This window comes from Sorghum bicolor, chromosome 4, assembly GCF_000003195.3.
Source record: "Sorghum bicolor cultivar BTx623 chromosome 4, Sorghum_bicolor_NCBIv3, whole genome shotgun sequence".
NCBI classification, from domain to species: Eukaryota; Viridiplantae; Streptophyta; class Magnoliopsida; order Poales; family Poaceae; genus Sorghum; species Sorghum bicolor.
In genome coordinates, this window is record NC_012873.2 from 63363206 (window position 1) to 63390973 (window position 27768).

A 27768-nucleotide genomic window follows, 5' to 3' on the forward strand; every position below is an offset into this window, starting at 1 on the left:
GCGGTTGCTGGCAACTAGTTCCACACAAAAAAAATGCTGGACGCACACCAAATGACTTCCCTGCTCGACACATGTACTCAATGCACTATCATTTTTTATATTATATCTACTCCATCCATTTAAATTATAAGTCATTTTGACTTTTTTTACATCTATTTTTCTAAGCATTTAGATATAATAATATACTTAGATACATAATAAAATAGAACAACTTATAATTTGAAACTATGATAGATATAACTAAAGTTTGAAAATAGATATGAATATTTATTTTCCCATTTTATACTGCTATAATATAAACATATGAGTTAATTAGAGTGCAATATAAATAACAAAAAATAGCATGAGCGCCCAGCTACACACGAAAAGCATGACACATATGTTTACCACTTATGTGGATTCACACTGACATAAAAAAATGCGTGACTTTTCCAAGTTACAAAAATGGGTGGTCTATAGTTTAGTGATATGATTGAAATAACTATAAAAGGACACAATTGTATGTGAAGACTGCAAGCCATTTTTTTCCTGATGTAACTCTAAATATTGAAATAATACATACATATTTACTAATGATGTCTTTGTTTGATATTTTTTCTTAGAAAATTCATCCAATGCATCAAAAATATGATCGCACGACCATAATTATTTGGATGCATATAGTCAATTTGCCTATGCTTATAAGATTAATATTAGATAGTTCAGATTTAATAAACTTTCAAAATTTAGAAATATTTAAGACAAAACCTTTGAGTTTCTCCAAGAAGAGTTTTGCCAGTTGCCACCACGTACGCAAAATCCTGTGGACTCCAAGCGGAGGGTTCCTAGCAATTTCCCCGTAACAAAACAAGCAGAGGCGTCATTGAATTCTTCAAAGATTTCTTCTCCTCCTTCCTTCCCCTCTTCTATATATAGCCCCTTGCATCGACGCCATTCTCCTGTCCTCCGGTTCTTCTCTCTCTCTCTCTCTCTCTGTGGGTTGCTTCATCACACAAACACACATCTCGTTTGCAATTCAACAAGCCCTTCACTAAGGTGTGCATCTCCTTCTCCTAGCCCTAGGATTCTTTAATTTCGGTCGTCTTGATTATTTCCTTTTGGTATGCGATATTTGTTCCATGTTCTTGGGAGTTCGTTCGTTCGTTCATGTTCTTCTTCTGCAAAATTTGGGCACAAAAAGTGTACAGACTACAGTGCCCCTTCCTGCAAAACAAGAGATGCATTATTTCTGTTTGTGGGGAGAATTTGGCTCAATTATTTGATGCTTCTCATGTAGGTCCGCAGATAATATATGTGAAATGCCACAAGTGGAGGGGAGAGGTACTTTCTTGTAGGTAACTGCGGTTATGTTAGCTGCTGTGTTTAGGGTTGGACTCTTTTCTGCTTAATAAAATACACGCCCATGTGGGGCGTGATCGCAAAAAAGAAATGCCACAAGCCTAAAAAAATGTGTCAAATCTGAAAATTTGCGTTAAAAAATATCTCATGACCAGAACTTGTTAGAGTGGGGAATGAGATCGATTTACTTGTGTCTTTGTCACCTGCAGGTGGGCCTGATGCTCATCAGACCCACCTGCCAGAGACAAATGCAACGTATGATTCCGCTAGAGGACTCAAGCCCCCCAACAGTTCTTGGAACAACTTACCATCTGTTGATCTACACAGCTACCCTAGAGGGAGAGATGCTGTTGTTTTGCTTCTGCGTGACTGCATTCAAAGCCACGCACTGGGCCATTCTCTTTTCTTGACCTGTTCCTGCATTCAAAGTCTAGTATTCTTCTTGACCTCTTGACGATAAAATTCATTCTGCACATGCCGTAGCACGGATGCATGCATTATGATTTGTCACCACGCGTATACAACGACTTGTGCCCATTTAACGAGTGGTTGTTTTCGTTCTTCTCAGTGTGCCTGTTTTTTCTCTCAAAAGAAGTCAACGCCAACGTTCTCATCTAATATTTCGCAAGTAATTGGTGAAACATTTTCTTTATCTAAAAATTTCTCTGATTTTTTTCCTCAATAAAGATCCGCACTCCGCAGCATGACGTTCTTGTGCTTACATCACATTTTTACTACTATAACATACAACTGACGTTCTCATATGTCATATATATGCTTTCTATCGCAGCTTAATTATAGCAATACAACTGCTTTTGCATGGTTGGCAGCAACTATTAAATTGTATACTGAACATAGTGTTAGGTTTACCTACCATAACTCTAGGTCGGAACACTCATCAAGACATTAAGCTAGCTATGGGCCCAACACACACATGGCCCTAGTGATTAGGCGAACATGTAGTTATGCTAGCTAACTCCTTTTCTCTATTTGTTTAAAAATGTATGCACAGTCAACCTTTTGAAACTTCAACAAATGAATCTTACGTACTTGTGACATAAAACATTTCAATAGATTTTCCATCAACAGCACGTTTTCTATGAGATCACGCTTTTAATGATGTTTTCCAGAATATATTTCCCTCCTAAAACTGTGTCAAAAGTGTATTACACGCACCGTGTTAATGTCCAAAATAAAGAATAAAGCAAGAGAGAGTGCAGTTAATAACTTACGTTAAGTCTCTAACTGCGCCGATGGTCACAGGTTTTAATTTTGCAAGCGTATTGCTCAGTTTCTCCTTAATTTGTGCAGTGAAACTTTATGAATATCAAAGTGCTGCCATAGAGCTGGACTTTTATGGCCATCCCTATGAAGCACTCCGGATTCCTGATATAGATGTTTCCTTGTTCTGAACATGAGAAGGTTCAGAACATATCCTCAGCCACCTAAACTCCTTTCTCATAGAGTAGTTGATGCACTTTCTCTGACATTATCCTTTTCTTCTCTGATCAGTTCTCAGGTATTCTGCTGTTGATGAACTGCCTCCACACCTGCAGTGACAAGAAAACGCTGAAGAAGTGGTTTTTCATCGACAAGACAGTAGGCTAAATTTCAGTTCAGAGAACAAAACAACACTCCACCACACAGCTCTTCTCTTCATTGTCCCGATGGATATGAGCAGCAGCTCACCTGTTATCACCGATCCAATATCAATAAGCCCACCACTGTTGGGAGGCTTGACATCAAATCTGATGCCGTTTTCAGTCATGTCTGGAGGTTGCTCCAGTCCTAGTATGACCGCCAGTAGGCGTAAAATTGAGGAGGTCCTTGTTAATGGCCTGCTAGATGCAATGAAATCCTCGTCACCGCGCAAGAAGCACAATCTCGCCTTTGGACAGGATAATTCACTCGACGAAGATCCTGCTTACAGTGCATGGCTGGTAAGTTGCATATGCAGTTCACGGTGACGTACTTTCTCTGAACATGAATGCATGGTGTAATGATGGGGTGTGATGTTGCAGTCAAAATGCCCTTCTGCGTTGACCTCCTTCAAGCAGATAGTAGCCAATGCACAAGGCAGGCGGATTGCTGTGTTCTTGGATTACGACGGTACCCTGTCACCAATCGTTGATGATCCCGACAAAGCATTCATGTCCCCTGTGGTAAATCAGAACAGCCTGTTCCAATTACTTAGCATTACTTGATCAATGAACAACTGCTTATACTTTGTCTGAAAACCTTCTTAGATGAGAGCTGCTGTCAGAAATGTTGCAAAGTACTTCCCTACTGCAATTGTCAGTGGAAGGTCCCGTAAGAAGGTACTATTGATATCTTTGCAGGTTCTTTTTGAACAATTATATGTTTGCATGTATTACTGTATGAACCTTAAGACAATAGTTATATGCAAGTTGTCTGATCTGACATCTATTATGTAACTTCTCATTTTCTTGTAGGTGTCTGAATTTGTGCAACTGAAGGAACTATACTACGCTGGGAGTCATGGGATGGACATAGTGACATCTGTAGCAGCACATGCTACTGAAAAGGTGAGGCCTTCTCGCTCATAGCACTGAATTCAACATTTTCCTTATTCACTGGCATACAGTTATATGCACAATACTTACAGTCCCTTGAATTCTACTTGCAGTGCAAACAAGCCAATCTCTTCCAACCTGCTTGTGAATTTCTTCCTATGATTGACGAGGTGTGTTTTGTTTTATAACTACTGCACTAATAAACTTCATTGCTTAGTCCAGTTGGTCACACTATCTCTATTTGATCTATCTGAAATTCTGTATCTGTTCTTGATGGGTCTATCAAAGCTATGTACTAATGCTGAGCCACACTTCTCTCCAATAGGTTTCCAAGTCCCTCTTGGAGGTCACGAGTGGAATTGAAGGTGCAAGGGTTGAGAACAACAAGTTCTGTGTATCTGTACATTACCGCAACGTAGCAGAGAAGGTAAAATAGTGTGCCACTAACTCTCATCTTTCAGTGCTCCTGCCTCTCTCCCTTTTTTAGAGAAATGGATGAAATTACGGTTTCAGCGTCCTCTTACTACTAGGATGCATCAGACCACAACTATTACAATAAAGTATTAGCAAAATCATCTGAGAGTTTTATGCTATTGTTTTTCAGGACTGGAAAGTGGTTGCAGGCCTCGTAAAACAAGTATTGGAGGCCTTTCCTCGTCTCAAAGTAACCAATGGGCGAATGGTAGGATCCTAGACTATTCTACTACGACTGTCATAAATATTGATAACTGCTCCAAGATTTAACGAAAAATCTTTTGCAATTATGCAGGTTTTAGAGGTTCGCCCAGTGATCGACTGGGACAAGGGAAAGGCCGTCGAGTTTCTGCTTCAATCACTCGGCTTAAACGACTCTGAAGATGTGATTCCTATCTACATCGGAGATGATCGCACGGACGAAGACGCCTTCAAGGTTGCTACATCTTCTCAGTGAACTTTGCGGTTGTACTTGTGCATCTCACAATCGCATGTTTGATTGTTTGAGGCGTTCTGAACTCAGATTCTTCTGTTGCCTCTCACTCCAGGTACTTCGAGAGCGAAAATGTGGATATGGAATCCTAGTTTCGCAGGTGCCCAAGGACACTACTGAAGCCTTCTACTCGCTGAGAGACCCATCTGAAGTAAATCTCTCGTGATGTTTTTTAAGTATTCCTTGATCCTTCTACCCTGCTGGCTTCGTTCAATCTAGTATAGTGACTCTAATCTGCGTTTGCTCGTCATACAGGTGATGGGGTTCCTCAATTCCTTGGTGAGATGGAAGAAGCACTCACTGCGACGAAACTGAAGAAAACAGGATGATCGATCCAGAAGTCGTAAAGTAACTGTAATTCGTGCGGCGGCAAATTTTGTAGAGTTGGACGCACCGGGTGGTGGTTCATTCTTTCATGGGTTTGTTCATTTTTTTCTATTGTCCGTGTTATTCGCCACTGAGATCTGAGAAATGATCAGTGGCTGTCTCATCCTCTTGCAACTGTAATTTGTAAGCAAGAGGCCCCTCTTCCTGTTCAGTCCATTGAATAATAAAACTGGGACGCTTTTTACCTTGCCCTGAACTTGTGTGTTGATTCGTTACCAGGCGTGTGTCATCAATCAAAACTTAGAAGTGTCATGCACTTGACCGTGGCATGCTGATGCTTTGCTTGCTGCTAGCCTGCTAAATGCTTCTGTGCCAATTGCCAAGTTAAACTGAAACGACAAGGGTTCATATGGCAAGAAGGGAACACAGGGACACGGTTTCTTGCGATGAATGGTGAAACCCAACAGCAATTGAAGTGGTTTTGCACTGCGATGAGTAAAGATTCAGAGTTGAGACGCCGTTCAGAAGTGTAGAACATTTGTTTCCCGAGAATTTGATCCAGGCGTACCCAGCCGTTGGATCGGTCGCTATTTGCTGCAAGGATCACGATCTGACGGCTGAGGCCTGCGAGCGGTCTCATCCTTTGCCTGCCGACCAGAAAAAGGAATCCGGCTGCTCTCTAGTCTATGGCTCTGCTCCCCCTCTCTCTCCCCCCGCGTGATTATTCACGCCCAAACCCCAAATCGCACGCGTCATCCCAATGACCGGGATAAGTTTTTAGTTTTGAGTTTTTTTATTTGAAATCTTGAAGATGCTAAAAAAGTTAACAACATATTTACATTTAAGGATTTTTTTAATATGTAATAAAACGTAAATAGATATGTAATATTTCTATGATATCTTTTTTTTTGTTACAACATATGAATATTTTTGCTAGTTTTAATAAAGTAATTATATAAACATAGATTAGTTGTGTTCCATAATTCGAATATCTTGTTTAGTTTCTCCCAAAAGCTAATTTTTTTTCAAGATTTCATATTACATCAAATCTTACGACATAAGCATGAAGCATTAGATATAGATAAAAAATAACTAATTATATAGTTTATCTATAATTTACGAGACTAATCTTTTAAATCTAGTTCGTTTATAATTATCACATACAAACAAAAGTGCTAGAGTAGTCAAGCAAGAAAACTAAAAAAAAGGCCTTAGCAAAACACAAAACCGAACCTTTTTCCAACTCGTACGTGCTACGGCTTCGAATCGAACCGCATACGGGGAGAGGAGGGCCTACAAGTTGCGATGAGAGGCCGCCGCCCCTGCAAGTTGCGATCTCCGATCTGGTGCTACAATCAGCTATCATGCCGCCGCCTCCACCACCGCTGATGGACGAGGTCGTCGAAGAGGTCCTGCTCCGGCTCCCACCCGACAGCCCGGCGAGCCTCGTCCGCGCCGGCCTCGTCTGCAAGCGGTGGTTCCACTTCCACCTCGTCTCGGACCCAGGCTTCCGGCGTCGGTTCCTCGACTTCCATGGTCGAGCACCACCCATGCTCGGCTTCATGATGTACTCTCGTAGCGCCACTCGCTTCGTTCCCATGTCCGCCTCCGGCGGCCTGCAGCCCCATGCCAACCTCTCCGGATTGAAGGCGTGCGACTCGCGCCATGGCCGCGTCCTCCTCCGCAACACTGGGTCCGAGTGCCACAGCTCCATCCACATCGTGGTCTGGAACCCTATCACCGGCGAGCAGCTGAAACTCCCCGAGCCGCCACGGTGGAATCCACACGAGTGGACCGCCGCGGTACTCTGTGCCTCCGCCGCCGGTGCGTGCGACCATCTCAACTGCCATCGCGGACCCTGCATCGTGGTCCTTGTGGGCACCGCATCTTACAAACATTTTGCTTGCATCTATGACTCGGAAGCTGGCGCATGGAGTGAGCCAACCTTTGCCCCGCACTCCGGTAGCTCCACTATTGACAGATCCGTGCGCAGCACCCTTGTGGGGAATACACTCTACTTCGTGCTCCACGAGTTTGGGAGTAACCAGCGAAAAATCAGCCCGTATAATTACCAGAATATCCTCGAGTATAATCTGGGCACAAGGAGAATAGCAGTTGTACAGCTACCTAGATCGCGCAGCAGCTGGCTAATACGCGAACCCTTTGGTCCAATTGAGCTCACAACCATGGAGGACGACGGTCGCCTAGGATTCGTAAGAGTGGAGCATTACTCGTCGCTTTTCCTCTGGTCGAGGGAGGTTGAAGAACCAGCAGGATGGGTGCTAAGGAAGACCATTCAGCTCGATAATTTGCTCCCTGGCATCCCATGGAAATGGGCTTGCTGGCGTTTTTTAGTTGGCTCTGCGGAAGGTGCTGGTACTGTATTCCTGACGTTGAAAGATGAGCTCTTCACGATTCATCTAAGGTCTGGCCGGGTGACCAAGGTTTATACACATCGGGGCTCATGTCTCACCGTTCCCTACATCAATTTCTGCACTCCGGGTACAAAAGCATCCATGACGACCTGACAATATATAGCTTGCTTATTATTAAATTCTTAGAGACGAATTAGTTTAAGTAAATACATTACGACATTGTAAATTTGATGATAAGCATGTGCTATGTTCTTGTATTGTATGGAGCATTCTAGAAAAATGGTTGGGTGTGCAGGGGGTTTATTTGTGTGTATTAACTTCGTACTGTTGGATGGTTAAGTCTTGATAAGACCTCTATATGACTTCGTACAATTTGGCCAAGCTGATTTCTCAGATAATTGGTGTTAATTTGAAATATCTTGTACTATATTTCTGTAGTATTCAGAGCGCCGTGTTCAGTCGATGGGGACTGAGTACCTCAAAAATAGTGTTTGTTGATATATTGTAAAAGAAAAAATACTATCGTGTCTCGCAGAAAAAATACAGTTTATAAGAAAAATGAATGGGCTAACTTAGCCTTTAGATCTGAAATCTTGTTGGATTTCGCTAGTGTAGCACTTTTGTTTGTATTTGGTAATTAATGTCTAATTATAAACTAACTAGGCTTAAAATATTCGTCTCGTGAAGTACTGTTGGCTGGTTTGTTATGAGAAAAAACACTACTGAATCACTAGCAGATTCGGCTGATAAGCTCAAACGAATAGGCCTCAATTAGACATCGAATCTTGCGACATATGCATGGAGCATTAAATATAGATGAAAACAAAAACTAATTGCACAGTTTGCCTGTAAATCGCGAGATGAATCCTTTAAGTCTAGTTACTCCATAATTAGATAATATTTGTCAAATAAAAATAAAAGTGCTACAGTGTCAAAATCCAAAAACTTTTTGGATCTAAGGCTGTCTCCAACAGGGAGAAGGCAAACATGACACCTATTCCTTCATTTGAGTCATGTACACGGAAATAGTTAGTCACCCAAAATCTCCCTTCTCCAACAGCGAACCAAAAAAACTCCCAGACAGCGCCGCAGTGGAACTCCTCTGCAAGTGCGGTGTTCCCAAGCACAGCGCGCGCCACGTCGGGAGCGAGCGAGGGGAAGGAGAGCACGGAGGCGACGACGGCGGGGACGTAGCGCTCGATGAAGGCGTACCTAGTTGAGCCCGTGGCCCGTGAGGAGGTTGCGGAGGAGGTGGAGGCGCAGGAGCAGGAGGCGCGACGAGGAGGCCGGGAGGAAGAAGAGGGTGTCATCGAGCACATCGGAAGAGGGCCGGGATGGAAGAGGCTTTCCCGGCCCTTCAGGGTCCTGGAGGCTTCTATGAGCGTAGCGAGGGTCTCCTCGCCGTTGTTAGCTTGCTGTGGCCACCGCCGGGACGAGAAAGTGTGATGCGGCCATGGACCGCCGCTGCCAAGTGAAAGGCGTCGCTGCCGGGAGACGAGGGAGGCGCCACTGTTGGGGGTGTGGGGCACCATCGTTGGGAGCGAGGACGGCGACGCCTCGACAACACCGAAGATTTGGGTCGTGCATTAGGAGGACGCATTTTTGCCTTCCCTCTCTCCTATTCAAAATGGGTTCTCTGATTGTCTACTTTGTTGGAGGAGTTTTTTCTACTGTGTACTATGCATTTTGGGTTTGGGTGGTCTTATGCATCTGCTCTTGGAGACAGCCACAAGGCCTCATTCTTTCATGTGTTTTGTTCAATTTTTTTATTGCCAGACGTCACGAAATGATCAGTGGTTGTCTGGTCCTCTTGCAGCTGTAATTTGTAAGGCCTTGTTTTAGTTATTTCCAAAAGTAAAAAATTTTTTTAAGATTTTCTATCACATTGAATCTTGCGGTATATATATGTAGCATTAAATATAAATAAAAATAACTAATTGCACAGTTGCTTGTAATTTGCGAGACGAATCTTTTGAACCTAGTGAGCAACTCCAACAGTTTTGTAAATTTTGTTTGGCAAATGTTGTTATTTGCCAACTGCCAAAACGATACGGAGAGAGAACAATTTACTTAGCAAAAAAATCCTGCTTCCGGAGATCAACAAAGAAGCATCAGATTGTCAACTTGCTATAAAAGCGCGTGCATGCAGTATGCCAAGCCTAGTCCAGGCGCGCATAAATGACAAGAAAAGAGAAGAATTTACCAACTTGCTATAAATATCAAGCCCAATTGTCAAACTGTTGAATAAGAGATTTTAAGAGTTTTGGCATGCAAAAAAAAAGAATGTCAAACCTATTTGTAAAACTGTTGGAGTTGTTCCCCAACCGTGTTGCAAAGTTCGTTTGGCAAATGAGGGAGTTTGCCAAGTCCCAAATAAATATGGCAAAGGTGAAAAGAGACAATCTTTAATGGTTTGACATTAATCACTTGGCAAAAAGAAAATCTGGCGGCGGAAGGAGGGAGTAGTCGGGCGACTACGCACGGGGGCGATAGATTTCGCGCGAGGAACGCGATGCCAAGCGCGGAGGGGCTTGGCATATATAAGAGTTATTCCCCTCTATTCGCTAAGTTAACAAAATTGAAAAACCCACTTGCAAAACTGTTGCATAGGTGTTTTTTTAGATTTTTTTCAAATACATGAATGCAAAGTCTATTTGCGAAATGGTTGGGATGTTCATAGTCCATGATTAGATAATAATTACCAAATATAAATGAAAGTGCTAAATTAACCTAAATTTTTTTCGTGCGAGAACTAAAACAAGTGACCCCTCTTCCTGTTCAGCCTATTGAATAAAACTCGGACGCTTTTGCCTTGCTCTGAATTTGCATCCTTCTCATGATCAACATAATAGATAAAAGTAGAAGAATAAATAGATACAAGATAGGGAGACTATTCTTTATTTCTCTGAATATCGGTGATTACAACATAGAGCTCCTACATATATATAGTCCTGCCAAGGCCTAAAAGTTTTGGTAAGAACCCACATACAAACGGACTAGGATTAAGATTTCTTCTCCTTTCCTTCTAGGATTAAGTCTGTATGTTTTACAACACTCCTCTTTGGGCGATTACCACGATATGCATGTGCAATACAATTAACGAATGTGATTACTCTTTTCTCCAAGAACCGTTTTTCCCATTGGATTTTCGGATAGAGTTTTTTAATGAGGCATGTGCATATTTTGTTAATCGCCCAAGGGGGAGTGTTGTAAAACATAGGAACTTAATCCTAGAAGGAAAAGAGAAAGAGGAATCCTAATCCTAGTCCGTTTGTATATAGGCTCTTATAAAAAAAATCTTAAGCCTTGGCAGGAGTTATATATTGTAATTATCAATATTCAGAGGAATAAAAAATAGTCTCTCTATTTTGTGTCTATTTGTTCTTCTACTTTCATCTACTATGTTGATTATGAGAGATGGAGAGGAAAATGTTCTAACCGGTGACAACATATTTTATAAACCAAGCGCGTGTCAAAACTTTGATTTGTAATTTGTATAGAAAGAAAAACATTGTTGAATATTCGACAGATTAGTCACATGAATTATCTAGATGACATTTGACCGTGGGATTCCTATGCTTCCCCGCTAAATGCTTCTGAGTTGAAGTGTTAAACTGAAACGACAAGGATTCCATGGCATTATATGGCATGGCAAGAAGGGAACACAGGGACATGGGACTTCTTTTTTTTTTTTTTTTGAAACTAGGGACATGGGACTTGCGATGCCGATGCATGGTTTGTTTCCGAATTTTATTCCAGGCGTACCCAGCCGCCGTTGGATCGGTCGCTATTTGCGGCAAGGATCACGATCCGACGGCTGCTGCCTGCGAGCGGTCTCATCCTTTGCTTGCCGACCAGAAAACGGAATCCGGCTGCCGCCTGTGTGCTCTCTACTCTCTGCTCCTCCTCTTTCTCCAGTCGCGTGTTTTTATTCACGCCCAAACCCCAAATCGCACGCGTCATCCCAATCCCAACCCAATTACGACACGCCTGCCGCGCCGCCCGAAATCCGGAGGGGAAGCTCCGGCCAGTGGCAGCTCGGACGATGGCCTCCTCCAACTCCAACTCCAACTACAACGCCGCCGCCCCGTCTGCCGCCGACGGGGGCGACGACCTCGACCAGCTCCTCGACAGCGCGCTCGACGACTTCACCAGCCTCGATCTCTCCGCCTCTGCTGCCCCCAAAAGGTACTAACCCCTCTGGCGTATCCTCGTCGGAGCCAGAATCTGCTCCCCGCTAGGATTTTGAGCGAATCACTGGCTCTCGTGTCTCGCTCTACAGCGCCGGCGAGGCGTCGGGGTCAGGATCGGGAGGCAAGGGGCCGGTGAAGGGCCTGGGCCTGGGGCTGGGGCTTCCGGACCCCAAGGCGCCGAAGCGGCGCGCGGGGGCGGGGAAGCAGCCGCCGCCGAGGGGCGCGTGCGCGAAAGAGGCGCTCGAGGAGCTGACGCGCGAGACGCGGGAGGCTGTGCGCGGGCTCGAGACGGCCACTGGTGGTGTCCCATCACTGGATGATGACGCCATGATCGAGGAGTTCGTCAAGCAGTTCGAGGAGTTCGCAGGGGCACAGGTACCGTTTCTCTTGCCTGTCTGTTCAAAGAAAATTACAAGCAAAAGTATCCTATTGCTTCTGCTCACTATAGTATCTACAGTTTTTCTTTTTCTTCAAAACAATAACTATAGTTTATTACTTGAAGCTTGTTGGATACTCCCTCTGCCCCAAATTATATGCCAAACTTATCCTAATTTTAACTAAGTTTTAGAAAAATACAGCAACATTTACAAATTATAACAACACATTAGTTTCATTAAATTCCCCATGAAATCTGGCTTGGTAGTGCATTTATTTGAACTGTAGATGTTAATATGTTTCTTTTTCAACACGTGGTCAAAGCTTGACTTAGGGCAAACGTAAACTGAACTATAATTTGCAATGGAGTATGACTGAACCATTGGATATTTCATGCTTTGTGTTGAAAGGTGTTGTCAGACTGCTTTGATGTCTGCGCGGTGGGGTGGGGTGGGGTGGACATTAGTACTTGTGTGCATTGATGTATGATGTATTAAGGTTTCTTTTCAGACTCTTTACTTGAAAAATGCAAAATGAAGCTACCTGCGGAGGGAGAGAGGTCAGTTTGTGAGCAGCTGCAGTTGTGATCTAACTAATTTGCTATTTATAAATTGGATGTGTTAGAGCATATCTAGAAGTTCGGTATAGTTTATCTATACTAAACGTTAACAGAAGAAATAGGAACCTTAAATTTTGTCCTTCTCCAACATTCTTCTATAATAGCTTCCTAAACGACTTTGCATTGGGAACCCTGAACTGTTTCTAACCAACTAAATTTTTTTAATAGTTTCTTTGTCTCTTACTGCTTTCTCATCTAGAACCCTTTATTTTCTTAATTTTTACTCATGCATCCAATTTACTCTGATCTACTGAGAAAAATGCCAGACAGGGAGCAGATACAGAGTTCCTCTTGACTGAGTTGGAGAGGATGGCAACTTTTTATTTTTAAGGTGCTCTTTTACCAAACTGTTGGAGGGCACTTTTTTTCCCTTTTTGCTAAAAAATCAAAATTGGGAGTTGTTTTACAAAACTCCGGGAGATGCTCTTACAATCACTCAAACAGCCATTTGATAAATTGATAAGTCCAATGGGAAAAAGAATCTGTAGCTGCACATTGGCAATTTGGTCTTGGATAATTATATTGATGTATAAGCTGCTACAGTTTACCCTGACCCTGTATTCAACCGTGCAATGAAACTGTTGCAATTATCATTCATGAATTTCGATACAATTAAGACAACACAAATAAGATTATGTGGCTTCCTATATGCAATAGGGTTTCTGCTTAATGTGCTCCATTTATGGGATATAAGAAAGCTTTTGTGGTACAACAAGTTCCTATCTTATTCTGCTAAAAAAAACAAGTTCCTATCTTATTCTTATATTATGAAATTAGCATAAGAGCATCTCCAGGAGACACTCTAAATTTCACCCTCCATATCTCCATCTGGCTATCCATTTCAAAAGAACCCCTCTCCGTATTATTCCTTACACCTGCAGATGCTCCAAATCTTACCCCACATATCCTATTATCCTACACTTAAATGATATTCAAATTAGTTGTAACAGCTAGATTGTACGGGTATAATTTATAACATATATTAATTTTCTTCGCAACGGCTCTAACTTCCATTATTTAAATTGCATTGAAATTAACACGCTGAACAACATATATATTTGAAATCTTGCACTTGAATTAAACAATATCCTTGACACACAAGTATCGTGATTGCATCACTTAGCCACTGACAATACCCAAAGCTGCAGGTTCCATCGTCAGTGCGAATAAACTAGAAGCACAACCGTTCACTCATTCTTATCCTCTCTCTGTCACCCCCTTCCTTCTCGTTTTTTAGGTCTGTTCCTTGTTCTCAGCTAATCCATGGAGTATGAACAACCAATGGACAAGCGTATGCCCCATGGCTGAGTTGTGCCAGAGCCAGGGGCTGAGAGGCGCAATGGAGCGTGGGGGTAGAGGCCCAGCAACGCCAGGCAAACAGCATGAACGGGGAGGGTGTGCGGGATGTTGGGATAGTGAGGTGCTACTGGCCAGCCAAATATGCCATGGCAAGCTCACTGAGCCGTGACTGCTGGAGCATCATTTTTTTTGGGTTTGGGGCCAAAAATAGCAATGGCGAGTGCTTTGGCATAGCTGATGGAGATGCTCAGTGAATCAGAAGTAACTCCAAGGCTGTTACTTATATGGGAAGTGCATTCAATGTGACTGAACATTAGATATTTCACTTCCTTTCATATCTCATCTGAAGGAGTTATCATACTACTGTTTGATGTTAGAGCATAGTTATTTTACAAAGTAAATTTCACAACATATATTTTATGGTCATGGATTTTGAAAACTACATGCTCTTGATTAGTTGGCAGTTGCAACTGATAGATTCTAAGGGCATAATATATCATTAACCATCACCCTGATTTAATTGCAGTTCAATAGCCCATTAGCCCTTTGATACGTGCCACTTATTGGTCCACTCTGTTTACCAGGATGCAATGTTGTGCCACTAGCAACTTCTTGGTTTTTGTGAAACCTTATCACCATTGAACCTGGGATAATTACACTAGCTAAAAGCAAAAGGCTGGGGCTTTCTTCAATGACTGATGTGGAACATGTGATCCACTCCACTTTTCACTTTGGACCTGTATATTTATGAGCTATTTTCTTTTGTCATCCACAGGATATGGATTCCATCGTTGAAACAATGATGCAGCAACTTTTGTCCAAGGAGATTCTTCATGAGCCCATGAAGGACATTGTGGAAAAATATCCAAAATGGCTGGAGGATAATAAAGATAAGATAAGCAAAGAAGAATATGGGCGTTATAATAATCAGCTTGAACTCATGGTGAAGCTTATTGAGGTCTATGAAAATGATCCTGAGAACATGACTAAGATTTTTGACATCATGCAAAACATGCAAGAATGTGGTCAGCCCCCCAGTGATCTTGTCCAAGATGTTGTACCTGATCTGGATCTAAGCAAGTTGGGACAACTGTGAGTTTTTCATGTCTTTCCTGTAAACCATTCTACCATTAATTTCATATGCATGTCCATGTCAAAAGAAGTCTAATCGATAGGCTTGTGGGGTTATTTTCTCTGTTTCAGACAGCCTAGGATGTGTTTTCTTGATAAATCTTGGGGTTTTTTTCGTCCAACAATGTTCTAAATACATTGTAGCTTGGTCCTACTAGAATATTATTCCTAGAATTTACAGTCTAATATTATTCCTAGAATTTACAGTCTAGATCTGCTTCTAAGGATTATGGGCCTGTGGTTAAAAAAAAAACTCATGAAATGTTCCACGCCACGCAGATCATCGATGGTGATATAGTTTGAATGCATCTTTAACTTTTAGTCACCTGCCTTTCAAATGTGAATTATCTTTTTGCTGGCAATTTTTTAATTGTACAACACTGCCCTGTGCCTGTATTGACAATAATTACATCACAGCCTGACAGGAGCAAACCCTGTAGCACTTACAAAGATGGGTTATGCAAAGAAAATGAAAATGGCATGTACATCATGTTATTGCATTTGAACTTCGATTTTGCTTTAACGTGTTTGAAAGAAAAATAATAATCGCCTTCTCCACTTCCCTGCTTGACAATGAAAGTAGCTGTCTTGTAGATCGAAGTTTTCACTTTTCCGTCAGTAGGTGGGATGATTCTTTTGTCCGGTTCTTTAAAAAAATGAACTGCCATTTTTTTTGTTTTCTATATGGTGATTGTACCTATGGCAAATTAGTCAGTCATTGATGTTGACTAGCAATATGAACAGTTATGTAGCACACGGCAAGATGAATATTGGTGGTTAGGATGGTTATAGTTGAGTATCAATTTTAGCTTAGCTCAATTTCCATCTGTGGCAATGTATTATAGTATAACTAGGGTTCGCGCCGCTCCACTATATTCACAAAGTAGATGTTTTGCCTTATGTTCATCACAGCATATGATATATGGTACACATCGGAATGACATCCCATGTCTAACTATTTATGGTTCTGTTGTATTACAGGTCTCCTGAGATGCTTGAATCAGCACCAAATTGTTGCATAATGTGAAGATCAAAAGCATTCCGTTTGGGATTCAAATTCCATGAAGTTCTCTTTGCCTGTACGAAACCCCCCTACTGGCTTTAGTAGATTCATCAAGATAATTTCCATCAGGATAACCTGTAAAGCCTTGCAAATATATAATGAGTTCAATGTTCTTTATGGTTCTTGAATGGAAGCTATATTCTTTCGGTTGATGTACTGTAACACTCCCGTCGCTCCTATACAATGAGTACATACCTTACCTTTCAATGCCACTCCGTTTTTGTGACGCATTTTTCTGTCACGACTATCATTTGCTAACACTCAATTGTTCGGAAAAAAATTGCTACCACTCCGGGGTGTGCATGGATTTTGCAATCCACCTGTTCTAATCCTAACCACTCCGGGGTGTGCACAGAAGTACAAAGAACTCTTTTCTTTTTGGGCCTGGGTGCCTTGTACTTCCTTCCTGTACCCATTCTTTTATTCAATTATAATGGAAAAAAAAGGGTGAGGGACTCCCTCACCGGTTCATCAAAAAAAAGAAGGATCAAAGTTGTATTATGCAAAACTGCTACTACTATCTGATCTTTATTTCAAAGTTAAAAAAAAAACTGACGACAATTCTAAATTTATATTTATGATCTAATTGATTGAAGCAGTTTGCTTGGCGTGGGATGTATTCCTCCTGTTTCAATTATATAATCCATTTTAGCTCAAACTTCTCCAACTTTAACTGAAATTCTTGAAATATTTATCAATATCAACATTATCAAATCAGTTTCATATGAAATATGTCTTGACAACACATTTATTGAACTTGTAGATGTTATAGTTTTTCTAAGGACTTGGTCAAAATGAAAAAAAAAAAGGTTTAACTTAGGACAAAATTAAACTTAAACTGTAATATAACTCTCGTGTGTCCAAATTAACAGAGCGCACATGATCCGCATGACAGCAAAGGCCACCTTCGTGCCTAATCTAAACTGGCATTCTTTTAGTGTCAGAGGTACCAAGAGGTTACGCGCACGCGCGCTCTCCGCTCTGCCTAATAAAGAGAGACCTGCGGCTTCAATTGTTGTCAGCTCAGCTGCCTCCAAACACCAGTAAACCACCAGTGCTGGAGCTTGGCGTCTCTGCAGCAGCCACCACCTCGCCGTTCTCCCTGCACTGGCCGCCGGCCGCTTCCCCGCCGCTTGCGGAGGCTCTGCATTGCATCTGCATTCTTCTTCTAGTCCTGTACTGTACCCGTGTGTACGAAAGCCTGAAATCCATTGTCCGTCGCGGAATCACACGCAGATTGTCTGTGTTCAGACAGATCATCTGCGCTGCCTGTTTGTGGATCTGTCGGTCTGCCCCCTTGTGTCCATCAGCATCGGCAGTTTTCCTTTGCAGGTGAGGTGGCAGCACGGAGCCAGCGACTGTGACAAGACGCGACTGGCATGCTGAAATGCTGTGCCGAATGTGAAGTCGATCCTTGTGAAATCAATGCATTTTTTTCTTTTCTTTTTTGATATCGTTTCTGCTTCGTGCTTTGTATACTGCCCCAGCAGACTCACTGTTGGGGCTCGAAGCATGATGGTCAAGTCCCATTTTCTCTGGCTCTAGGAGCTCATAATGGCCAATCTCCACCGGTCCTTCCACTCATGCCAGTCATTGGGACTTGGGAGTTTATCAGAGTTCCATTTGTATTTAATAAGTTATCAGTTTGTCACATAAATATTTTTGATAATGTGATAACGTTTTTAAGAAGAGAGAAGAAGTGAGTTTCATAAAGATCAAAACTGCTACATAAACTCTTTTGATACGATTACCAACTATCTCGACGGCATCTAAACTTGTTCCAAATCTGCTTTACCAAAGCTTTATTTAGCCGATAATGTGCCGAACAATCTCAAATGTCACTGTCGTTTTCTAAAATTCTTTCAAACGTAACGTATTGGTCAGGAGAGAATTCTGGTTCTTCAAGAATCGATGTACCTAGAGCCTTATTCAAATCATGAATGATCATCTTTCTTTTCATCTTCTACTATCATATTATATGAAGTACGATGCAAGCTAGCACAACATTGTGGAGTTGATTCCGGTAATATAGACGACTAAGACGAGCTGGTTGCTTTTTAGGCAAGAAGTAGAAGCATCCATAGGGTCCATTTTCCTTGCAATTGCCATCCCTAGAAACAAGTCTACTTGCTATTTTACCTAATCTTAGCTAGAGTGATCACTTTAGAAAATATCTAAAAACTGTGAGTTGATAAAACTCTTCGAAGGAAATCTGCTGAAAAAGGCTCTTGTTTTGGTTCTCATGTGAGGGACTTGAGTTTAAAGTCATGTTAAATAGGAGCTAAATTTAGATGGCCGAATGGAATTGGACTCCGAGGAGTGTTATCAGTAAGCACTAATGCTGTGATTTCGACTTCACCGGTAGAAAAAGGTGTCGCGGTATCAGCACAAGATGGATGGTTGATGTATCAGCAAGTCCCTAAGCATGCATGCCGCTGGCAGTGAGGTGCCCCTCTTCAAAAGTTCGCTTCTTCTCAGTGGCGGAGCTAGAAATTTTATAGAGCCTGGGCGAGACAAAACGCCTTACTAATAGTAAGATCACTTCCAACGTAGAAATCATATGATTTTTAACTAAGTAAAAAGATGATGTGACACTATGATTAAAAGAGAAAGATGACGACTTTGGACTGTCTTTGTTTTTAGTATTTGTTAGTGTATAAACAAAGGTATATAATTATATAATACACAAGCAAAATTAGACAACAAAATAGTATTAAGTTTTAAAACTAAAGTAATCACTTAATCCTAGGCAGCGACTACTCCCTATCTCATCTTTTATCATCTTTTCTTTTGAGCAAAGTCTGAATATAGCTTTTTTTTGTTTGAGGGAAGTGTACAAGTAGCTATTGATGTTTGCAGCAGCCAGGAGAGAGCCCGGCCACTGGCCCAGGTAGCCGGGCCTTGGCTCGGCCCATGCTTCTTCTCAGCCACAATCTGGGCACGAACTCCCCCCAACATGAAAGAACCTACCGGAAACCCCAACACATTTGTGTAAAGACTGTAATTTTACTAAACAAGTCTGGACCTCGCTAAAGGTTTGGTTCAACTTGTCAGTATTAGACACAGTCAATACTAATGGATCGTTACACAGCTATTGGCGCAAATGTCGTGCGAAGATAGACAGAGCCCACAGGCGCAAGTTTGATGGCCTGATGATTTACTTCTGGTGGAACCTGTGGAAGGAAAGAAATAGAAGAACGTTTCAAAATAAAAGCCTTCAGCCAAGGAAAGTGGCCTTTCTCTGTAAAGAAGATTTCGATCAGTTCGGGATGGCCACAGCTTCAGGGGACGGTGTTTCCTCTTAGTCAGTAGCTCCTAGTGTTTTAGGTTTTTCTCTCTTCTTCCTCTTGGCACCGCAGGACCTTTAGGGTGCTAGGGTGGTCGTCAGTAGTTGAGTAGAGTTTTTTTCTTGACCTTTTCCGGTGTTTTTTTCACCTGTTCTTTTGTATTTTCTCTCGTCTAATAAAATTCCGTCAAAAGCTTTTTGCCGCCTTTCGAAAAAAAAAGTTCTGAGCCATTGTAAGATATGACAAGAAAATCAGCATTCATAGGATCAGAAAAAACCATATGGCGCAAGGTGAGTGTCGAACTCTAGAGACATTGTTACCCTTGATCATCGGGATGCACTTTCATGCATTGGGTGCCTTTAGTTTAGAGGTGAGAGCATCATCACTGTGACCCGCTTCTAGGTTTTGTCCTCTGCCAACTGCTTCTTCCTCCGCTTCAGAATTGGAACCGAGGGGTCTGGCTGAGCAGGGTAACATCAGATGTCACTCTTTGCTCCTCCGTCCTAGGGGCGAGTCATAACTATTAACTAGAGGTGGTAGTGGATTTGGATAATCCAAAATCTAATTGGACTCTAGTTGCTTTGAATGCATTTGGATGAGAGATATTTGGATTTGGATGTCCTTTTTTTTTGCGAAATGGATGCAAAGGGCACGAAGAACAAGAAAATTAATAACACTGTCGACACGCCTCGACCTTGTGCAGAATCTATGCAGTTCCTGCTCCTACTATCTGCTCATCTCGTACACGACATTTTCGTGCGCCACAGTGGCGCCGAACTGAACGTACTTGGCGTTGCAGCGGCATCTTTCATGTGCGGCGAGCGAGACGCCGATTCTATTCTACAAGTCGACAAGGAGCCTTCCCCCAGGATATATAGGAGAGGCACCATACCTCCGTCCGCGAGGAGATGGAATTCTGCGCGCGGCAGCAGCAGCTTTTCAATCGGTCGCCGCCGCCTTCGACCACCAAACGATGCCAACGCCCGGCGGCACCGTCGACGGCGAGAGCATCTTGGCCGCGCTCCCGACACCCAGCTGTTGGTCTCGTCTGCTGTCCTAGCCTGGCGGCACTGCAGGTCACCACCGCCTCCACGACCACGAACGCCGCTCGTTCCTCAGACTCTGAGGGCATCTGCTTCAAGAACATCATCCTGGACACGAAATTGCCAAGGTGCATGCATGCGCACTCTCGCCCTGCTCCGGCCGGGTGCTGGGTGCACGCAGTCTGCATTGCCCATTAATTGCAGGCAGCAGGGTTTTCACTTCTTTAACCATTTTTTTTTAAAAAAAAATCATGTCTGATATTACTACTTTTATTGATGATCGATCGATCTTTGGTGCGAAATACAGGGAGGGCAAGTTTTTCGAGTTGGAGATGACGGTCCGTGACTGCGACCTCGACGTGTACGGGGTCGTGAACAATGCTGTCTATGCTGGTTACATCGAAACAGGTCTGCTACGTACTCTCTACCACCATCCAAACAACTCCAGAATTATATATATGTACCGATCGATATACATAGCGTACATATATAATTACCATGTTGTGTTGTACTATATCTCTCGTTATTCATTTCCAAACCCCTGATCCGTACTGGTACGGTAACCATGCAATTCCCAGCTCGTCAAGAGATGGCTGCGAGCCTCGGCGTCTGCACGGGCTCGATCGTACGCACAGGCCGTGCCATGGCGCTCTCCGAGTTGAACGTCAAGTACTTCGCGCCACTAAAGGTCCACGCCTGCAGCATGCATGTGAATATAATAGCAGATCCTTTTTCTATCGAAGAATTTTACACGTTTTTTTTACGGTCAAAATTTTTTTACACGCTTTGCGTCGCATTCTATGCTTATATATTCTTCAGCGCGGTGCCAAGTTCGTCGTCATGGTGAGGATTGTCCAAATCAAGGGTGTGCGGATGCTCGTGGAGCACTTGATCGCGACACTGCCGGACCGCGAGGTATCTCTCGATCGTCTCCCCGTCTTCCTATGGCTATGATCGAATATGATTATGGCCTTGTTTAGTTATGAAAAGTTTTTGAATTTTGATATTATAGTATTGTTATTTTTATTTGACAACTATTGTCTAACTAGAATAACTAAGCTCAAAAGATTCGTCTCGTAAATTATAGATAAACTGTGCAATTAGTTTATATTTTCGTCTATATTTAGTGCTCTATACATGCATGTGCCATAAGTTTTGATGTGACAAAGAATTTTGATTTTTTTTTTTATTTTGGAGTGAACTAAACAAGGCCTACATGCATATGGCAGCTCGTGCTAGAAGCGATGGCTACTGTCGTCTGCCTCAACCAAGACTACCGTCCAACTCGCATGTTCCCAGAGATAGCGAACCTGCAGCACTTCTTCTCTCATCCTAGTAATTAGCTAGGATCAATCATAGCAAGCTGCTTTATCTGCTGATAGAGGATTTAATTTGTTTGGTTTTACTATGCGCTGTGGAAAAACTATCGTGAGCTATGTATCATAGAAAAGTTGTATGTTGTTTGCTTCAAGCCAATATAAAAGCTATCGTATCTTCCTTTAAACTCTTTATTTCCATCTATTTCGAAACAGCTCTACTAGTGGCCCAGACATTTGGATCTAGGGGTCATCCGGATGCACCTAGGATCCATCCACCTCCCACACGAAACGCTTTCATACAAAACGCCCCTCTCCTTCCGCACGGAACGCCCCTGTATAGAACGCTCATCCCTCGCATGGAACACTCCCCACACAAAACGTCCCCCTTCCCCGCACGGAACACCCCCGCATGAAGCAGAGCAGAGCGGGATGGGAGGAGAGGGAGCACGGAACAGAGCAGAGGACAGTGGATTCGGAGGGAGGCGCGGAGCACAACAGAGCAAGATGGAGAGTCGAGCCGCATCAGCGAATAAGGCAAGCGTGCGTCTATCCCGCCATCCCACCCCGCTGCCCGTCACACTACCATTTTGTTGCGCCGCTCTATCCCTTGCCACGTCCCGCTAGGTGCGTCGTATCTTCACCATGGAACAAAATCTACTACAACATCGTAAGAAAACGACTGCAACAACAGAACAAAAACTACTGCAACATGAGATGCAAGAATACAAAAAATAAAAAACTAAGGCAACAAAGGAACATTACTTGTTGTAACACCATAACAAATACTATTGCAACAAAAACATAATAAAAAACAAATGCAAAAAGAGAACAACACCAAAAAAAAGACTAATGCAACAAAGAAAATTTACTTGTTGCAACAGAGAAAAAATGCTACTACAGCAACAAAAAGAGAAAGACACATGCGAGATGCAACATCAGGAAAAAAAAGTAATGAAACAATTGAAAAATTACTTGTTGCAATAGCAAAACAACACTATTGCAATAACAGAAACAAAAAATCAATGAGAGATACAACATAAAAAAAGACTAATGCAACAAAAAAAATATTGCTTATTGAAACAGCAAAACAAGCCTACTGCAACAGCGTTCACTGGAACCCTAGCCACCGCGGCGTCGCTCAGATCCTGATCCAAAAGGAGCAGGAGGATGAGAAAAGAAAGAGAAGGAGGAGAGCTCAGATCTAGAAGAGGAGACGGAGAAGAAGGAGAAGGATAGTTCAGATCCAGACCTACCTTGCCGTAAACCACCACCGTCACCCTCCTCTTCGGTTGCACTGAGGTTGCGGGAGCGAGGGAGGAAGGCAGGTAGGGAGGGAGGGGTGGCTCGTCAGAAGCCAACGCCGCCACTCTCCTGCCTCTCTAGTAGCATGGAGGTCACGGAGGGAGGGAGGAAGGGAGTGCGAGGCGAGGTAGCTGCGAGCTGGATGCAAGCATGGCGCAGCCGTCCCAGAGAGCAGCAGTAGCGAGCGCAGTGGCAAGAGCAGCGGTGAGCGCAACAACAGTTGCAGTAGTGGGGAGAAACAGAGAGGAGGAGCAGACTAGCAGAATAGAGAGTGGGCGTGGGAGTTCACGGGGATAAGATGGAGCGCGTCGTTTCCCTTTCCGACTTGGTCAAGTGAAGGTCCGTTTGATAGACAGACGTCCTACAGGGCACAACTTTGACGAATAACTTAGCGGTGCTAAGTTATATAGTATTAATTTTATTTTTAGCGCACAATTTATATTTTTAAAAAAGCTACGAGAATAATATTCTCTTTAGGTTACATAAGTTAATAGAAAATGTGGGAGCGTGTCGTTTCCCAGTCATGGCGAGTCGCTTGTGTTGGGAAAAGGCAGTCCACACCTCCTAACAGTACGATGGGCGAGAGGCCTGCTCACACGCGGTGGTGTGGTTCCATTGACACTAATTCAAAAGGTCCAGTGCTTTATATGGACTTGACTACTTGACAGGTAAACCAATCCTTAATTTTTAGTTTCAAGTTTATGGTGTGGGACCCATGTATGTATCTAGTCACACCAACTGCACAGCGAGCAATTGTTAACCTCTTAGTGGTGACCCCTCTCAAGGTCTAGGTAATGAAATGTGAGATGAGTTGGAACAAACAAAGTCTACATAAATTTTAGTTAATTTAGCTAAAATTTTAAGGCATGGACGCGAGGTTTAATTTTTTGTTTTAGGCTCTGACTTTGATGTGGAGCTAAATTTCAGTTAATTTAGCTAAATTTTTCAACCAATGTGTTGCTTCGGGAATGCATGCCGTTCTCAATGGTCTCGTAGCGGAATTCTAATACAATTCAAGCACTTATACTTTGGGCCATTCCTCGATCATTCGAGGTGCTTTATGGATTCCCTCCTTGTCATCATCCCTACTTCAGTGTTCTCAGTACCTGAGCTACAAGAATGGGTGGAGGAACGCGCCTTGAAGCACGCCCTTGTCGTGCTCAGCAGCTCATGAAGCGTCATGCTGATAAGGGCCAGATTGATCACTCCTTCACTGTAGGTGACATGTTCTTCTTGAGGGCTTTGCTATGGTACTCTCAAATAACTGTGATTCGTTCATTGATTTCGATTGGATAGTTACGATGAACTATTACCTCCTAGGAGGATAGATGAAATGTATATTTAATAATCTTTTATTTTATAAAATAGGTTAAATAAGGAAAGTTTTAGATATAAAAATTCTTTTTCTAGATTTGATTGATGCATGCATGATCTCTAAAAGTGATATGGTAAATCTTTTTATTTTAAGACTTTAGACACATTAAATCTTTTATTTTATACGTGATCTCTAATTAATTGATGCATGCATGGGTAAATCTTTTATTTTATATGTGATATGATTTTTTACCGTGTGCAATATGATTAAAATTTATAGCATGACATGGGTAACTAATGTATGCATGGGTAACTCGTGCATGACATGATTTTATACGTGCAAATTTTATGGTGTGACACATTGAAGTTTTATGTGATTTGCATGTGCGTGCTTGTGTTAGTGTGTGCTTGTGTATGCATTTTAAATGAATGGATACGTGATATGCATGCATAGTGTTAGGTGAGTGGGTAACGTGTTAATGCATGTAATGTAATGTAATTTCATTTGTAATTTTATAATTTGAAAAAAAAAATACTGTAACTTTATGATATGATAAAAGTTTCTATGTTAATTAATTTAGTGATAATTTGTTTTATTTTATTAGAATAAATAATTATGTATAATCAAATTTAAAACACATCTCCACGATATTTTATTATAGGAATCGGCATGCGGGATTTCCCCTCCCATCATTAGTGGGTTTGTGGGGGGTTTTATTTTTGTTTTCCTGAATTTATTAATTTATTTCGTAATTCATTAAATTGTAAAAATCAATAGTTCAGATTAATTTAAGATATTACTTTCTCATAGGCAAAAAATGTACCTTAGCATTGCTCTCTTCTGGAAGCTTCAGGAATAATATGTGGAATCCTCAGTGGTTCGTGGCTCGGACAACAAGCTCTGTTTAAAATTCTTTGGTCCTTACAAGATTCTCTATATATAGACGAAGCTGGTAGCTGGATGCCTGGGGGCCATGCTGACTCTGAATACCAGGGGAGTGTCAATGTTGCTGCATCCACTGATAATGTATATACGAGTCTTGTAACTGACGGTTGGCTATATCGCAGATGGAAGAGAGTGCGCATGCATACGCATGTTAGATTGTGCTTTTGCTACCAGCTGGCAATGGAAATATAGATTCCGTGCTTGCCATGGATGCAAAGGGCACGTACAGCGGCCTGCCTCTACAAAAAAAAAAAGGGGGAATAACGAAGAACAAGAAAATTAATTAATAACACTGTCGACACGCCTCGACCTTGTGCGGAATCTATGCAGTTCCTGCTCCTACGATCTGCTCATCTCGTACACGACATTTTCGTGTGCCACAGTGGCGCCGAGGCGTTGCAGCGGCAGGTTTCATGTGCGGCGAGCGAGAGCGAGACGATTCTATTTCTATATAAATAAGCCAGAGACGATGACAAGTCGACAAGCCCAAGCCTCCCCCAGGATATAGGAGAGGCACCATACCGCCGTCCGCGAGGAGATGGAATTCTGCGCGCAGCAGCAGCTTTTCAATCCGCCGCCGCCGCCGCCTTCGACCACCAAACGATGCCCAAGCCCGGCGGCACCGTCGTCGACGGCGAGAGCATCTTGGCCGCGCCCCCGGCACCCAGCTGTTGGTCTCCTCTGCTGGTCGTCACGTCGTCCTAGCCTGGCGGCACTGCAGGTCACCACCGCCTCCACGACCACGAACGCCGCTCGTTCCTCAGACTCTGAGGGCATCTGCTTCAAGAACATCATCCTGGACACGAAATTGCCAAGGTGTGCATGCATGCGCGCTCTCGCCCCTGCTCCGGCCGGGTGCAGTCTGCATTGCCCATTAATTGCAGGCAGCAGGGTTTTCACTTCTTTAACCATTTTTTTAAAAAAAAATCCTATCTGATATTAGGCCTGGTTTAGTTTTGAAAATTTTTGAAAAATCGACACTGTAGCACTTTCGTTTGTATTTGAAAAATATTGTCCAATTATGAACTAACTAGGCTTAAAAGATTCGTCTCGTCAATTCCGACCAAACTGTGCAATTAGTTTTTATTTTCATCTATATTTAATACTCCATGCATGCGTCTAAAGATTCGATGTGACAGGAAATGTGAAAAATTTTGCAAAATTTTCTGGAAACTAAACAAAGCCTTACTACTTTGATTGATGATCGATCGATCTTTGGTGCGAAATACAGGGAGGGCAAGTTTTTCGAGTTGGAGATGACGGTCCGTGACTGCGACCTCGACGTGTACGGGGTCGTGAACAATGCTGTCTATGCTGGTTACATCGAAACAGGTCTGCTACGTACTCTACCACACCATCCAAACAACTCCAGAATTATATGTACCGAACTAGCGATATACATGCATAGCGTACATAATTACCAGGTTGTGCTGTACTATATATCTCCGTTATTCATTTCCAAACCCCTGAGCCGTACTGGTACGGTAACCATGCAATTCCCAGCTCGTCAAGAGATGGCTGCGCGCCTCGGCGTCTGCACGGGCTCGATCGTACGCACAGGCCGTGCCATGGCGCTCTCCGAGTTGAACGTCAAGTACTTCGCACCACTAAAGGTCCACGCCTGCAGCATGCATGTGAATAATAGCAGATCCTTTTTCTATCGAAGAATTAATTTACACGTTTTTTTTACGGTCAAAATTTTTTGACACGCTTGCGTCGCATACTATATATATATATATATATATATATATATATATATATATATATATATATATATATATATATATATATATATATATATATATATATATATATATATATATACTTCAGCGCGGTGCCAAGTTCGTCGTCATGGTGAGGGTTGTCCAAATCAAGGGTGTGCGGATGTTTATGGAGCACTTGATCGCAACGCTGCCAGACCGCAAGGTACGTTGCCACAGCCAGTAGCCACACATGCATATACATGTACACGTCTCTCCTGAGCTGATGATTGCTAATATGCATATGGCAGCTCGTGCTAGAAGCGATGGCAACTGTCGTCTGCCTCAACCAGGACTACCGTCCAACTCGCATGTTCCCGGAGATGGCGAACCTGCTGCACTTCTTCTCTCATCCTAGTAATTAGCGCGGATCAATCCTAGCAAGCTGCTTTATCTGCTGATATAGGATTTGTTTCGTTTTGCTATGCACTGTGGAAAAACTATCATGAGCTATGTATCATAGAAAAGTTGTAAGTTGTTTGCTTCAAACCAATATAAAAGCTATCGCCTCTCTCTATCTTCCTTTAAACAGCTATGACGAAACAGCTCTTTATTTCCATCTAGTTCGAAGAGCTG

The 27768-nt window shown here is 42.6% G+C and overlaps 5 protein-coding genes across 11 annotated transcripts; all 5 read left to right on the forward strand.

The window, feature by feature from the left end:
* LOC110434966 (probable trehalose-phosphate phosphatase 1) lies at positions 885-5422 on the forward strand. 6 transcript variants are annotated; one of them, XM_021460090.1, is made up of 13 exons: positions 916-1035; positions 1277-1334; positions 2650-2760; positions 2851-3278; positions 3360-3500; positions 3585-3656; positions 3792-3884; positions 3986-4042; positions 4198-4299; positions 4477-4554; positions 4642-4782; positions 4895-4990; positions 5095-5422. In XM_021460090.1, the coding sequence occupies exons 4-13, from the start codon at positions 3006-3008 to the stop codon at positions 5152-5154; spliced, it is 1113 nt and encodes a 370-aa protein (XP_021315765.1). In that variant the 5' UTR covers positions 916-1035; positions 1277-1334; positions 2650-2760; positions 2851-3005; the 3' UTR covers positions 5155-5422. The 6 variants fall into 6 exon arrangements, with proteins under 6 accessions (XP_021315768.1, XP_021315766.1, XP_021315765.1 ...); XM_021460089.1 differs by having other exon boundaries at positions 1277-1320; XM_021460091.1 differs by lacking the exon at positions 1277-1334 and having other exon boundaries at positions 889-1035.
* LOC8076222 lies at positions 6531-7694 on the forward strand. The gene has a single exon (XM_002452753.2). The coding sequence runs from the start codon at positions 6531-6533 to the stop codon at positions 7692-7694; it is 1164 nt and encodes a 387-aa protein (XP_002452798.1).
* Positions 11444-16471, forward strand: LOC8076223 (peroxisome biogenesis protein 19-1). Its single transcript, XM_002452754.2, has 4 exons — positions 11444-11729; positions 11824-12109; positions 14803-15119; positions 16140-16471. The coding sequence occupies exons 1-4, from the start codon at positions 11587-11589 to the stop codon at positions 16183-16185; spliced, it is 792 nt and encodes a 263-aa protein (XP_002452799.1). The 5' UTR covers positions 11444-11586; the 3' UTR covers positions 16186-16471.
* LOC8076224 (acyl-acyl carrier protein thioesterase ATL4, chloroplastic) lies at positions 20323-22055 on the forward strand. Of its 2 annotated transcripts, none has more exons than XM_021460424.1 (5): positions 20323-20679; positions 20859-20959; positions 21130-21239; positions 21371-21466; positions 21781-22055. In XM_021460424.1, exons 1-5 carry the CDS (start codon positions 20417-20419, stop codon positions 21892-21894), a joined length of 684 nt encoding a protein of 227 aa, XP_021316099.1. In that variant the 5' UTR covers positions 20323-20416; the 3' UTR covers positions 21895-22055. The 2 variants fall into 2 exon arrangements, with proteins under 2 accessions (XP_021316099.1, XP_021316100.1); XM_021460425.1 differs by having other exon boundaries at positions 21749-21839.
* On the forward strand, positions 25942-27718 carry LOC8076225 (acyl-acyl carrier protein thioesterase ATL4, chloroplastic). Its single transcript, XM_002452756.2, has 5 exons — positions 25942-26248; positions 26664-26764; positions 26936-27045; positions 27263-27358; positions 27444-27718. Exons 1-5 carry the CDS (start codon positions 25971-25973, stop codon positions 27555-27557), a joined length of 699 nt encoding a protein of 232 aa, XP_002452801.1. The 5' UTR covers positions 25942-25970; the 3' UTR covers positions 27558-27718.